The sequence below is a fragment of the Mixophyes fleayi genome, chromosome 5 (assembly GCF_038048845.1).
Source record: "Mixophyes fleayi isolate aMixFle1 chromosome 5, aMixFle1.hap1, whole genome shotgun sequence".
NCBI lineage: Eukaryota > Metazoa > Chordata > Amphibia > Anura > Limnodynastidae > Mixophyes > Mixophyes fleayi.
The window spans coordinates 61,513,560-61,528,915 of record NC_134406.1 but is presented as its reverse complement, the minus strand read 5'-3'; the positions used below and the strand labels follow the sequence as shown (position 1 = coordinate 61,528,915).

General features: G+C 40.6%; 1 protein-coding gene across 2 annotated transcripts in view; it reads left to right on the top strand.

Annotated features, from left to right (window-relative positions):
* The window catches only part of CPVL (carboxypeptidase vitellogenic like), a 97,929-nt gene that overhangs the window by 34,665 nt on the left and 47,908 nt on the right, over positions 1-15,356 (top strand). For both annotated transcript variants that reach the window (XM_075212287.1, XM_075212288.1), the window contains exons 8-9: positions 13,763-13,885; positions 14,169-14,300. In XM_075212287.1, coding sequence (XP_075068388.1) covers positions 13,763-13,885; positions 14,169-14,300 — 255 coding nt within the window. The remainder of the gene's footprint in view (positions 1-13,762; positions 13,886-14,168; positions 14,301-15,356) is intronic.

The following is a 15,356-nucleotide window of genomic DNA, read 5'->3' as shown; positions in this document are numbered from 1 at the left end:
ATTTCTCTCCATTTTCAGCATTCGGCAACTGCATGCAATGGCTGAATTCAATCTTCTATATGTTCAGCAACTTGATAAACTGCAGCAAGCCATGAGATGGGAAGAGGAGGAACATCCTACCTTACTGCACACTGGAGAATCATGTCTGTTTTTGAAACCACCTTGAACCTTTTTAAATGGTAATGGATGAAATTGGTTCAAACAGTGCTAGTTGAGCCAAGTCGTATCTCTTAAACTAGAGAGAAGCTGATGGAATCTATGAAAATAAGTGATATCTACTACATATCTTTGGTCTTCTCGTTATTTGTTTTTCCATGACCCAAGGATTTGCAGCATATTGGAAATATGTTCACTACCTTTTGACATGCATACTTTATCCCACGTTTAAGGCAAATGTAACGTTTACAACAGACACGTATGTAAAAAACACAACTGATTGTGAATACGTAGTCAGCTCAAGTGGCAGTTCTTAGTCTTTTAAAAAATGAATGAAAATATTCACACTGATAAGTGAGCACAGCGCTGTCTTGTCACTTGACATCAAGTCAAACTTAAGAGACAGTGGTGGGTCCAGTGGTGGCCATCGGGGCAATCGCATGTTATATTCTTGTCCCCGTCGGCTGAAGGGTAGAGAGAGATCCTGCCCTGCTGCTCTGACTTGTGGTTTAAAGGCCCATCCTTGGAGTACTACTGGTTTTTGGACCATACATAGTACCTGTGGTACGGTTTGTAGGCTTAGTGAATGATGTGATGGTTTGAGGTGCACGGTTTTGTGCATCTGCCATCTACACACCTAGAAAGCATCTTTTGTAAATGCAGCTTATTAATTCAGTAGGAACCAGGGACACCCCACAAGTCTTTTATCGTGCCAGACCACTTGGCTCAGGATTACTAGAGAAAATAACATCCATACTGAAGTAATCTGGTTTCCCATTATCTGCAGCCTCCCCGTCAAAATTTAAGCAAAGCATTGAAAAAAATACTTACCCTTTTCTTGAGACTTCACCATCCTACATCCCAAACACCGGGAGTGACTCCATATTTAAAAGGGTTTACAAAATGCCCCTGATAAGATTTGTCAGCGTTACTGCCTCACAAGAGTCCTGAGGTACACCACATGATGCAGAAATAATCTTTTGTCAGACCCCAATCTTGGATCTAAACCTCAATTAATCCAGACCAGACTCTTTATAGGTTTATTATTTGGGATATAACAAAGAATAGCATGCAGATCCCTCCAGCACATAACTGGCTCAAACAATTAGTTCTATATAAAACAGCTTGTGCACTCTTTGTTTCTCTGGTTCTCCTTGCCTTGAGATGAGCGCCTGCCAGACACATTTCATTCTGCTCACTCAAATTGAAACCAGTCGCTGTGCTTTGTGGAAAGGAGGCAAGCCGAGGAAATAAATGTTTACCTCTTGCTGCCCAGAGCCCTTGTAAGAATGAACCGCTTGAGTGATGATCAGGTTTTCCATGCTTGAAGTGGACTGCTGATTTAAACCAAACTTTGGTTTAAAAAATAAAAATACATAAAATACTTGGATAACATTTTTTTTCCTGTTCGGGTCATTAGAAGAGGAATCAGGGGAGCCATTCATCTCTACAGTTACATAAATGATGACTGTGGTGTGTGTAAACTAATACAGGAGATATCGAGAACAGATATGTAATGTACGCCAGAACGTACATATGTTAGTCATGTCTTATATGTATGAGTACTAGTGAAATAAGCAATACTGCAGGCATTGTTAAGTGCCATTTACCTATTTAGAAGATTTTCCATGACTTGCGGTTTTATAAAATTAATTTTCATGTAATTAGTTTGTCCAAGAAAGAGATTCACCCCCCCCCCCCACAATGTATTCTGTAGCCGTTTACATGTATAGGAATGCTGAAAGTGTATTAAAAGTATTTATTTCATGTGTGTTGGCCACAATAAAATTAACTTATTTTTTTTTACTTTTTCCTCACCTCACTAACACAAGGGACCATGGCCAACCTCCCATGTGATACTGTAAGTAGACAAACTGGTGTCTCCAGATGGCAGGATCTGGTGATAGTGGTAGCAGAGTGAGCTGACCAGAAGGTCATGCTGTCACTCTCAGATTGTGAATAAAGTTCACCCTGGCACCAGCCCCTAAAGATGTTCATGACAGGGTTGCGAAAACTATAAGTGATCAGATGACTTGGGGTTGTTGTTTTCTCTTCAAGAGGGTCAGCTAAGTTGTCCTCACTAATGGCTGCAAATATAGTTCTGAAAAACAAGGCAGCAGCAAGAGTTGTTACTGCAAGATGCTTCTATAGTGAACATCAATAACAAGTGGGTGTAATGCTTATTTACGGTAACACATTCCTCCTATCTGTGTAAAACCAATGTAGAGTAGAAAAAACAAAGTATATACTTTAACATCTATGAACATTTCTTAAAATATTAGAGCTGCAATTATGGTTTCTTTGTGTGTGTTCTCCCTTTTCACTGTACAGCATATTTCCTTGGACATAGGTGATTTTTTTTTTTTTTTTTTGTTTATTTTTTCTGCATTATCAAGAAACAGTAAAGGAAAAACAAAAAAATGGGATGGGTAAATGTTAACTGACCTATACACTAATCTTGGATAGGAAGAGGTAGTAGCTGAAAGAGGAAGGCTATATTGCCACATTTTAGGTTGGGGTGAAGACCACAACTTGAGTACCGTGTACAGTTCTGGTAGCTGTATCCCCAAAACAAGATGACTAAAAATAAAGTTTAGAGAAGAGCTACCAAGATGGTGCATGTAAAAGCTTGTAAGGAAAGACTTGAATATATGCAGCTTAGAGGAGAGTAGAGACCGATGTTATATATTTTTGAAATATTATAGTTCAGGAAGAACGAGATTCGTACAGTAGAAGAATTAAAGAACACATGGGGCAAATACATTAAGTATTAAACAAAAAGGGAGACTTCGTGGACATGTACATCCTTTCTGCCAACAAATTTTGTTGCTATGTATTAATGGCACATTGCTTTTTTGGCTGCCTGTAAGATGGCAGATTTCAGATTAGGTCTTGGTTTACCTGAAGCAACTTCTGATTTTCTATACTCCTTGCTCACTTCTATCTGTAGATAAAGGACTATTTAACATTTCTTAGGATCTTCCACATGTCGTCTGGGGGATCAAGCTTTAATAATTCTTTATTTTGCATGATCAAACATAGATACATACAATGCTGTAACAGAACAATGGTACTAAAATTGAGTGTGCAGCGCAGTTATAACAAAACAGCCATGCATAAAGAACACTGGAACAATAAGAATACAACAAAGCAATAAATATGATCAGTTTAAAGGAAAAGAAAGGGGGAAGAACAGGTGGAAAGAAGTAGTATATAAAATGTAATATAAAGTGAAGTTTGTTTATTGCTTCATTATTTTGTTTTAATTATTTAAGATTTATAATAACTTAACATTACATATACAGAAAGTGATCCATAAAACATAACATGATACATGATGAACAAAATACAAAGACCAGACATACTGAATGAATAAAAAAAATACAGGCACCATGGTAGTACAGATCAAATTATTTGTGGGGCAATGAGTGAAAGGGATTATGGTAATCTGTGAGAAGTAGGGCTAAGGTTAAGAAAACAGGGCTAAGGAAGCAGACCATGAGGTACAGAGGGTGATGAAATATTAGAAGGAGAACACAAGGAAAGAGGGCCCTGCCAGTGAGCTTACATCCTAAAGAAAAGGGGAAGACACAAATAGGGTAATCCCGACTGGGGTGTGAAAGCTGGGACTTGGGAGTTAGGAGGAGGGCTGATAGACTTGAATAAAGAAATGAGTCTTAAGGGCACGTTTGAAGCCTTTGAGAGTAGAAGCTAACCTGATGGAGCGTGGGAGATAGTTCTACAGCTAGGGAACAGCCCGGGCAACGTCCAGGAGGCAGTAGTGGGAAGAAGTGATCAGTAAAGTAGTGAGGCGTCGGTCATTGACAGAGTGGAGGGGGCGGCGAGGAGTGTAGGTAGAGATGTAGGGGGGGGGTGTATTGATTGAGAGCTTTGATGGTGAGTAGTTTATATTTAATTCTGTAGGTCATGGGAAGCCAGTGTAGGGACTGGTGGAGGGGGACAGTAGAGAGAGTGCGGTGGGAGTGAAAAATGAGGCTGTGTCACGGAATTGGCAGGAGTGGCCACTAATTTGTATTGGCACAACTAATCAGGGAGGCGCAGAGGGGTTTGGGCTTCGCTGCAAGGGGATGTGCAGTTTGTAGTTCACTGAGACGGTCACCAGCGTAGTGAACCCTGATGGAGCAGGAGGACTTCAGCGTTCAGACACAGCTGACCGCCGACTGGTAAGTTAGGAAGCGTCTCGTTGCTAGGAAATGGGACGCGACTGTTGGGAGAAGACAGGCGGCTGTCTCCTGCATCTAGTGTCAGTGCGGAGACGTGCCTGATAGGCAGGCAGCAGCATTGAGGATAAATTTAAGAGGGGCAAGTTGAGAGCCAGGAAGGTCAGAGAGAAGAAGGTTACAGCAGTCAAGGCAAAAGATTACAAGCGTGTTAATAAGAGTTTTGGTGGCTTCCGTGGTGACAGGCTAAATCTTTGATATATTCCAGAGGAGGAAGTGCCAGGATTTTTAGATGGACAGAATGTGAAGTTTGAAGGTGAGGGTAGAGTTGATCACCCCAAGGCAACGGACTTAAAGGACAGATAGGAGGGTAGTGTTAACAGATATAGAGGGGGGGGGGGCAGCCAGAAACCCCCCCCCTTCCCCCAGGTGCGCCCCTGAGGTCAGGGGATGAAAGATAGATTTGGGTATCATCAGCATAGAGGTGGAATTGGAGGCCAAAGGTGCGGAGGAGGACACCAAGGGAGGAGGTGTAGAGGGACAAGAGCAGGGGGGCCAAGAACTGAACCTTGGGGAACTCCAACAGGTAAGGGGGGGGGGCTGTGGAGTCGTGTAGAGAGAGAGGAACAGCGGTTGGTGAGGTAAGAGAAAAACCAGGAGAGAACAGCGTTACAGAGGCCTATAGATTTGAGAGTTTGCAAAAGGGGGGAGTATTCAACTTTATTGAAGGCAGCAAAGAGGTCGAGTAGAATAAGAAGGGAGAAGTGTCCTTTGGATTTTGCGAAGAGCAGGTCATTAGTGACCTTATTGTGGGCAGTTTTGTGGAGGGGATGGAAAAAGGATTGCAGTGGGTCAAAAAAAAGTGAGACGGTTGTAGGCAACCCGTATGAGAAGTTCGGAGGCATAAGGAAGGGGGGAAATAGGGTGGTAATTAATAAGGAAGGGTCAAGGGATGGTTTCTTGAGTATGGGGGTAGCAAGAGCATGTTTAAAGGGCAGGGGAAGATTCCAGAGGAGAGGAATAGTTTAAGGGGGTGGGAGCAGGCCTCAAGAAACTGAGCGGAGGATGTGGAAGGGGATGGGGTCAAGTGAGCAGGTGGAGGGTCGTGAGGAGGAGAGAATGGTGCAGATACTGGAGTGAAGGAAAAAGGAGGGGAAGGAGATGGCATCCATAGAGGAGGGGGGAGAGGGTGTGGCAAGAAGGGACTGTTTGGAGGAGATGTCATGACGTAGTGACTCCGTTTTGAGGGTGAAGTGGGTAGCAAAGTTCATAGCAGTAATGGAGGGAGTTGAAGGTGTCAAGGGGTTGGAGGATTAAGAGGAAATTTAGAGCCTTAAAGTAGGATTGTGGAGAGTGATAGGGCCGAACTGTAAGAGTCAAGTATGAACTTGAAGTGAAGGAAGTCAGCAGGAGTGCGTGGCTTTCTCCAGAGCAATTCTGCACTGCAGGAGCATTTTTTGAAGATGGTAGATAAGTTTTGAGTGCCATGGTTGAGGGGGGGACCGACTAAGCTTGATGGTGACAGTCAAATGCAGTGGTAAGGGTATAATTATAGAAGGAGACAGCCTCAATGGGACAAGAGAGAGTGGTGATGGGGGGGGGGGGGAGAGGAGTGAGACCAGGGAGGAGGAGAATGTGGTAGGATCAATGGTGTCAACATTACACCTGATGAGAGTAATCCTAGGGTGTGGGGAGTTGCTAAAAGAGAGGAGATGGTGGTCGGAGAAAGGAAAAGGTGAATTAATGAGGTCTGAGACAGTATTGAGGTGAAAAGACCAGATTAAGAAAGTGGCCACTGCAGTGGGAGGGAGAAAAGGTCCATTGAGAGAAACTAAGGGAGGAGGAGAGGGAGAGAAGTTTGGAAGCAGCAGAGTCTGAGGGATTGTCTATAGGGTTATTAAATTCCTCCAAGATGACTTTGGGAAGGCCAGAGGAGAGAAAGTGAGGGAGCTAGGTGAGAAAGTGATCGAGGCATTGAGACAGGACCAGGAGGATGGTAGATAACAGCAACATGGAGGTGGGCTGGGTGGAAGAGGCGGATTATGTGCACCTCAAAGGAGGAGAAAGAGAAGGAAGGATCAAGGGGAAGTACCTGGAAAGAGCAGTAGGGGGAGAGAAGTATGCCAATGTTGCCACCCTGCTGGTCCCCTGGTCTGGGGCTGTGGGAGAAGGAAGAGAAAGAGGGAACAACGGAAGAGGTAGTGTTCTCAGGGGATGGCCAGGTTTCAGTGATGGCAGGCAAGTTAAAAGATCTAGAAGTAAAGAGATCATGGATAGAGATCAATTTGTTACAGAGACCACAAGATAGAGGGTGAGAGGAGAGCGAAGAGATATGGATGAGGTTGTTGGGGTTGCTCAACTAGAAAGGGTGTGCATGATATTGAGCAAGGGGCATGACAGTAAGAGGGTTGAAATTGGATGAGAAACAGAACTAGGAGGGGACCTGTCAATGGGCAGGGGATGGGGGGGAGGGGAGCAGGATGTGGGGGAGGAGTAGAGATGGGACTGATTAGGGTGGTTATGAATGGGAGAAGGAAGGGGTGATGTAAGGGAATAATAAAGTATCGCTGGGTTAAGCAAAATCAAAATAGCCTCTTTTTGTATGTTAATAAATATATATTGTACTGAAAACCACCCTTTAATGATGGGCCACTACTTATGGGGCTGTGCTGTGTGCTTGCCCCACGTGAAGGCAATTTCCTTGGTGCTAGGTGGGAGGAATTGCATGGAGGGTATCTTCTCATCACACATGGGTCAGGGAGGAGATTCAGGGAGATGAAGAGGAGACCTGGATCTGCTTTCTACAAAGAGCCAGTAAGTCCATAATAGGGTAAATACATGGCCTATATCATGGCGGTAATCAGTAACTTCCTCCATGGCTGCTATATGCTAGATTTGTTTTTTTAAGTGCTGAGAAAGCCGTGTGTAGTGAGTTCTTCCAATATTTAGATAATGGGGTGAGGCTGGTTTCTTAGAGAGGTTGTTATTGTTGATGATAATAGTAATTAATATTATTATTATTATTATTTATTATTCGATTATTGAATAATCACATCTGTCTATCTATTCTATCATTGTGTTCTTGAAGACCTACAAATCTAAGCAGACTTGGGGAAAACATAATTCTTTCTAATAGTAAATGTGTAGGAACAGGCATAAATGTTCTATTAACAAAGTACAACTCTATAAAACAAATTACTGTTAGGACAATCCATTTTACAATATATTGTTTCCTACTTGCAATATGAGCAAACATTTTTACTTGGTGCAGATTCTCCTGGATCCATTCCCATTCTTGTTTAGTCAAGGGACTGGAGAAATATCATTATCGTCACCATTTATTTATATAGCGCCACTAATTCCGCAGCGTTGTACAGAGAACTCGCTCACATCAGTCCCTGCCCCTTTGGGGCTTACAGTCTAAATTCCCTAACACACACAGACAGAGACAGACAGGCAGACTTGGGTCAATTTGTTAGCAGCCAATTAACCTACCAGTATGTTTTTGGAGTGTGGGGGGAAACCGGAGCACCCGGAGGAAACCCACGCAAACACGGGGAGAACATTCAAACTCCTCATAGATAAGACCATGGTCGGGAATAGATCTCATGACCTCAGTGCTGTAAGGCATTAGTGCTAACCACTACGCCACCGTACTGCATATGATTTTGTTTCCTATGTTCATTATCCATTGTTCACAATTTAATGAGTTTCTGCTGTATGGCAGATCACATGACCAAAGTTATTTGATGTATTTATTTGTAGATTCCCCCCCAAGAAATGGAACTTGTCTGACACCGATGTTAGGAAATGACACTTCTACACAGTCCAATGGGGGACATAACAGAGTGCCCCTGTGCAGAAATTGTGTTTGGGCCTCTTTCAGCAAGGGGGGTTATTAACCTTTTGCAAAACTGTAGATTTGATCACGAAGGTTAAGAATCCTCTATGAAAATGAGCAGACCGGATCCAGTTCAAATGCCCGTTTATCTGGAAGCATTGTAAGTGTAGATGTTTTTAGACAAACACTCATTACTTTTCATTGACTTTGCTAACACTGACTTTAAAAAATATTTCTTGTATTTTGTGCACATGCCTCTGTATGGATGTGTTTTCCCTAGGTTATAAATATGCTATGTACATGGAGACTTATTGAATCACATGCTACGCCATTTTTTATTTTTTTTATTCCATTTCCAAGTTATTATTCATTGTTCTATACAAGGGCATACATTACCTTTTTGACTCCGATGTCGGCCTTGTTCATCCACTGCACTATATTCTTTACAATTCTTCATTTTGTATTTTTACAGCCTACTTTTACTGTGAAATAATTGGCCACAAATGTTCCTTGAATGTATCGGTTTTCAGTATTGTTCTTCTCTAGTCTTGTTTAAGGGAGACAGTGTCTTTGTGTTTTTGTGAGGATTTAATATATTCACACTAGGTTTTATCTTGTTCCCTTTCCTGAGCACTTGTTTATTTATCACATAAATGGAAAATATATAGAGGAGAGATGGTGAATAGATTATATGAGAATGTGGCGTCCACAGTTACTAATTTGAAAAAGGTGAAAAGGTAAATAGCTTTTGCAGTACAGAGATACAGCTATACAAATTGTTCTATTTATAGCATGATGCACAACACGAATAGATATAGATAATATGCTGGAAAGATAGTTATTGTTCTGTGCATAGCGCAGCCGAAAAGTGAAGGGCATGCACAATATAGTAAAATAAAAACTACTGTGCAGAGCTGACCTAAACCCACAACATGCAGCCCCATATCCAGCATAGTGGCCTAATGCTTACCACATATAGTCTGATGTCCTACATATAGGTATGTGCCCAGCCCAAAAGTCTCCTGTTCACGGTGGTCCCTGTGCCCAGCTTAACTGTCTTATACCCACCACAAACAGCCTTAGGCCCAGGTTGACCGCTTCATGCCATTACAGCCCTGACTAGGATACCAGCCTCCTGCTTAGTGCAATCATATGACCATCATTGCTGCTTTGTTCCCTACATAACAAGTTCTAACCACAATTCTCATACCAAAAAGTATAGCCCTGTGTCCAGATTAACAGTTTAAGACCAACACAATTTCCATGCCAAGCATAAGGTCTTGTGCTTGAGTTTGAAGGCCATCAGATACAGCCCTGAGCTTGATTCAACCATACCAGCCTCTTCACAGCCCTCTGCCCGAATGTAAAGCCTTGTATATCTATCTAATAGTGCCCTGTTCCCAGATAAACAGCCTTATATCCAATGCAAACAATGCACAGATTCAGTACTCACAACATTCAGACCCATGACAACCACTCCAATCATTTTCATTTCCTCGTACTTAGCGTTACATCTCTTTATCACTACAGATGCAGAGAGTCTAAGGAATTGTAGCCCTAAGATTTCATACAATTAAATTGTAGGCTTTCTGATCAATGAAAGCACAGGTGGTTTTTCATATTGAAGCTGTATGTCTTGTATTTTTAATACACTTTTCAGGCAGGTCTTACTGCAAAAGAGAGTACGCAGACACCTCACACTGTTATGGAACTGAGGGCAGTCATACAAATGTAGTTTTTATCTGGTACTAATTAAATGCAACATTAGTTTTCATATGAGTGAACAATGATGTATTCCTTCCAGTCACTACTGCTATCAAATTGACCCGTGTGAATTTGGACTGTAAGTTCCATTGGGGCAGGACTGAGGCGTGAGTTCTCTGTACAGTGATGCGTAATTGGTGGCACTATATAAATAAATAGATAAGCCCCTCCTGCTGGGGACTCCATAAGTGTAGAATGAAATTGGCTTTTATTTACGCGTAAAGTATAAACTAAATGGCTAATCACTAGGGGCCTGATTAATTAAGGATCTTAACTTAAGAAACATCTTATTTCAGTCTCCTGGACAAAACCATGTTACAATGCAAGGGGTGCAAAGTAGTATTCTGTTTTGCACATAAGTTAAATACTGACTGTTTTTTCATGTAGCACACAAATACTTGATAGCTTATTTGTACACTGAAATTTAAAGTTGATATTTGTGCGCTACATGAAAAAACAGTCAGTATTTAACTTATGTGCAAAACAGAATACTACTTTGCACCCCTTGCATTGTAACATGGTTTTGTCCAGGAGACTGAAATAAGATGTTTCTTAAGTTAAGATCCTTAATTAATCAGGCCCCAGATCTCTAATATTTTTTTCTCTCTCTGCTTTATCACCTTTTTTGTGTTTATTAGACTAATTTTATCAGGTTTTTATTTATCTTGTCTTGATTTGTGTTTGTCTATATATCTCACTTGAAGTTTAGTTACTACTTCTAAAAAATGCCATGTGTATGGTAAACCATATTGCCTTTCATTATTTTTCTGTAACACCTCTTTTCCTAGTATTAGGGTGTGTATAGATATGGTTGTGTTCCGGTTCATGCCCCACTAGTTTATCTTAACTCTCGGTGCGCAGTGAACATTATTCTAGCGAGCAGTTCACACTAAACAGTGACATGTAAAAAAACAAAAAAAACAAAAACAAAACAGCAGCTGTTATAACTTTCACTTATAAATAGGACTGTCCAATATATATCAATATGTAGCACACATCTCTTAAGTGTATTTGGTATTTTTGTATACAGCCTCAGTTACTTTTCAGTAATACAATATGAGTTCTCAGTAGAAGTAAACTGGTAACTGCAATACTCCTATGTTAGAGATCCCTCCAGCAAGCAATAATAAAATGGTAATAAAAACAGATTTCTTCAATGCTTGTCACGTGTAGCCGAACTCCAGTGTCACATGCCGGCCCCGCGGACGGGCACCGGCGGTGTTACCTTCCTCCTGTAAGTGGTGATTCCGGTATCCTGATTACACCTTGGATGCATCTACCATCTGTTCTGTGCATGTGCAAACCTCTTCCCCTCTCTCATTAACCTCTACTTGTTCCCCATTGGTCCTGGCATTTTGGAGCACTATTTAAACCTCCCACTTCTTCCTGTCCGATGCCTGTTCTTCAAGTTCATTCACTCTCTGCAAGGATCTGGCTCCCTTCGGTCTGACTCCCCTGTTATGCTCTGAGTTACCATCTATGGACCAGCTATTCTACTCCGTTACTACCTCTTTTTGAACTACCGCTGTACTGGTGACTCACCTGCTGTTGCTCCGAGTTACCATCTCTGGATCATCTAAGCTCTACTCCACTATCCTCTCTATTTGAACCTCTGCTCAGCACTACTAGTGGCCAGCTTCTCTGCTACTATTTTCAAGTGCTTCTCTGAGCCGCTGTCATCTCTCATCTGCGTCAGGTTCCGCCTACTACTCTGCCACTACTCATCCAGGGGACCGCGACCTGCGGAATAGGGGCAGCAAAGTCCATACCCTCTTGCGGGGGTCACTGGCAAACACCACCTACTCGTTAGACTCTGCGCTCCTGAATGAGCAATATCTGGCAGCTACATGGGATCCACTAAATATCCATAGAACTTGTGACATCCAGCTTCTCTTGAGTGGTTTTCATAACAATACCAGACTCTTATAACTAACTTCCTATATCACTCAGTCCATAAGCTTGGCTAACTATCCCTAAACTTACCCTTTAAAATGTAACTCTGTCCCAGAACAAGGGTATAGGTCACTAATTTTCGGGACTTCCCACCTGGTTCCTGACTACATTAATATGTACATTTGGCTCAGTCTTTCTAGTAAAACAGGAAGTATAGTAAAACTAAAGGGTACTTATCAATATATTGCTTCAGGTAGAGTTTCAGGCTCCTCAACATTGTGATATAGGTATTTAAAGTGATGTGAAAAGATGTCTTATCTTTTGCTTGTCAGCTTTAATAATGTACTTTGTCTTCTGGCAATCTGATTTCTTTTTCCCACTCTGTTTATTACCTGTTATTAGTCTGTTATAACTGTTTATCACCTCCTCCTCTTCTGCCTCTGTCTTTAAATTTCAGCCTGCTGCTATATGTCGCTTTGTTCATTCGCCTCTTCCTCTTCTCTGATCCAACTTCCCACTTCTGCATCCTGTCTGTTCTTTTGCTTTACATTTTCTTCTTCTCCTCAGTTCCAGCTTCATTTTTCTCTGCCCCTCTTTTTCTTTTTCCTTCAGACCAATCACACTTTTTTTTTTTTTTTTTCTTTGGCTTCCCACATGCCCTTGGCCTTCCAGGAGATGTAGTTTCTCCCCCGGCGGCCTGAAGTGCACATGTGTGGACCGCCTGGTCCCGCAGAGTCGCATTTCCTTTTACTAACATATCTGGCACAACGTTCAATTTAATAATCCTTTTCTCTTCTTCCTTTTTTTTTTTTATTTTTTTTTATTTTTTTTTTATTTACCATGATTGCGCTTATCTTGCACTTCACCTGTCAATATCTCACCCTGTCAGAGATTCACATGACTGATTTCTCATTTTGTTCAGGTGCTTATGTCTAAAGCCATACCTCTTCCTGTTCCTTCACCTGCTACTACTATTTTAATAATCTTTAGGGAGAGAGATTGATATATGTATAGGCTGCCCCTTAATCAGTTTAAGTAACACAAAATAAGTATTTACATGCGCTTAGCTTGTGTTACAAACGCATGAATTTGGATCCCAGCTAAATGTAAAAGAAATTAAGATCAACAACACAGGTTTTGTGTATACCAAGATTTCTCAACTGTATGTACCCCGGACAGGAAAAGGAAATGTTTGCAAAGTAACCCCTATTGTGTATTAATTTATGAGGAGAACTCTCTAACGTTTGTACATTTATTCCAAGTATCCCAGAATGTGTATAAATATGGGCCAAGTAACCCTTTATCACGTTAAATTGTTAATATAATATCCCAACTATTTTTAGTTTTAAATCTGTTTTTTTAATTGATTTAAATTAAACTCTGAATAACCCTTTAATGTATAGATGGTGGATGTACCCTTTGACTCTTTTGTCTGGGGTTACATGTGCCACATGTTTTAAACTGGTGTGTAACATACAGCAGGCTTATCCAACCTGTTTCTCTCCAGTTGTTGAACTGTCACACCGCTGGTGAAATACTGATTACACACCTGTTGTGTAGTGGGTAGCTAAGAATACAGTACTACACTATACTAATATCTAACATCTATACAATATACATAATGGCACAATCTATAGTGCAGTGTACATTGATTAACCATTATATAGCACCAGAATACCCCACAGTGCTTTACTTTTGGAAATAAACACAGTAATAAAACAAGACTAGATAGAAGTCCACAGTCTATACTGTCTTTTTGAATTGGTGTGAGTGCTTGTTCATGTTTAAAATGTGTTGTTGTGGCTTTTTCTTTGTTACTTCAGTATTCTATTGTAATGTTAGTTATTTTATAAATACCACTATTTTGTTTTTATTCTTATGAATATAATGTTAACCAAGTATTTTGTTTTGGCTGTTTTTTTGTCAGTCTTATGCAGGGAAATATGTTCCGGCAATCGGCTATTACATCCACACTCTCAATCCAACTGCGAAGGTTAAAATCAACTTCAAGGGGATTGCCATTGGAGACGGGCTCTGTGATCCTGAAGTGGTAGGGCATTTTAATTCAATTTTCTATTCTTTTGATCTACAAAAGGAGGTGAAATTCCTTTCTCCTCTTGCACACTGTTTTGATAAAGTGCATTTTCCCAAAAGACTTTTGTAAGGCATTGTTAACAAATGTTTCAGATCATAAGTAAGTTGCTGTATCAAGTTCAGGCTAGAAAGGCTTTAACATTTCTGATTGCTTTAACTGATTAGGATTAAACACAAACCACACTTGTATATGGCAAGGGAAATAAGTTATGCTAATGATTGCTGTGTCTGTTTAACAGATGTTGAGTGGCTATGCTGACTTCCTGTACCAAACCGGCATGGTAGACGAGAACCAGAAGGACATTGTCCAGAGGCAAAGCGATCTGGCAATAAGCTATATCCAACAGCAGAAGTGGATCGATGCTTTTGATGTATGTGTTTAGCATCCTTTTTGCGTCACAATTAAATAGGCTGAATTCAGAGCGGACACAAAGGCCTGAGTCATTAAGGAGAGCAAAGCAAAAAAAAAAGAGTAACTTTGCACCTGGGCAAAACCATGTTGCATTGGAGGGGGAGGTAAATTTTAAAATGTGGGGACAGATCTATATTTGGGGTAGGGCATGTCCTAGATCAACTTTAAATCTCAGTGTAATAGTGAAGCTATCAAGTATTTGTGTGCTACATGAAAAAGCAGCTGGTATTTTCCTTGCATGCAAAATAATAAACTAATTTGCACCCCTTGCATTGTAGCATGGTTTGTCCAGGATCGAATTTACTCCCCCTTTTTTTTTTTTTTTTTTTGTTGCCTTGCTCTCTGTAATATCCATTTGTGTATAACCACATGTTTATTTTTTAATCTTAAGTATACAAGCCCACATAGTTGTACTTTTCCTATTTGTTTTAGCATTAGGCATTACATATTTTCTTACCAAAGTGTTTACAAAGCTCACTCACTTTCATAAATTGTTTTAGTGTTGGCAGTAAAGAAACACTAGTTTTATTTGGCTATCTAGAGATAAAAATTTAGGTACACTTTCTGGATTATGTATCCCATCAAACTTGATTTCGCCTGATCTTGCTGCTTGCAGTCTAGTATACAGATGGTTTTGACCAGTCTGGTAATACATTTCTATAGACCGTCATTCAGTGTATAAAGGGCCCACTAGGAAATCTTGTGAAAATAAAATTTAGCAGTGTTTTAATGTCTACAGAACAGGATAACATACAGAATAATACAGATGATTGACAAACGGTTATGGAAAAAACATTTATCATATTATTGTGAAAGAAGCCAAATGACTTGCTTAAAGACCAATTCCAGGCAACAACAGTATATAAGTTTAAAGAAGTATCAGTAGGATAAGTGTGTAATTTTTTAATTGCGAATAGCTAGTATTTTTTAGCAGTCTGGTTTTTGGGTTCTTAATTTTGTAAGTCTCTGCAGCAACAACCGTTTTATCAACAACTGATAGACCTATTTGACATAT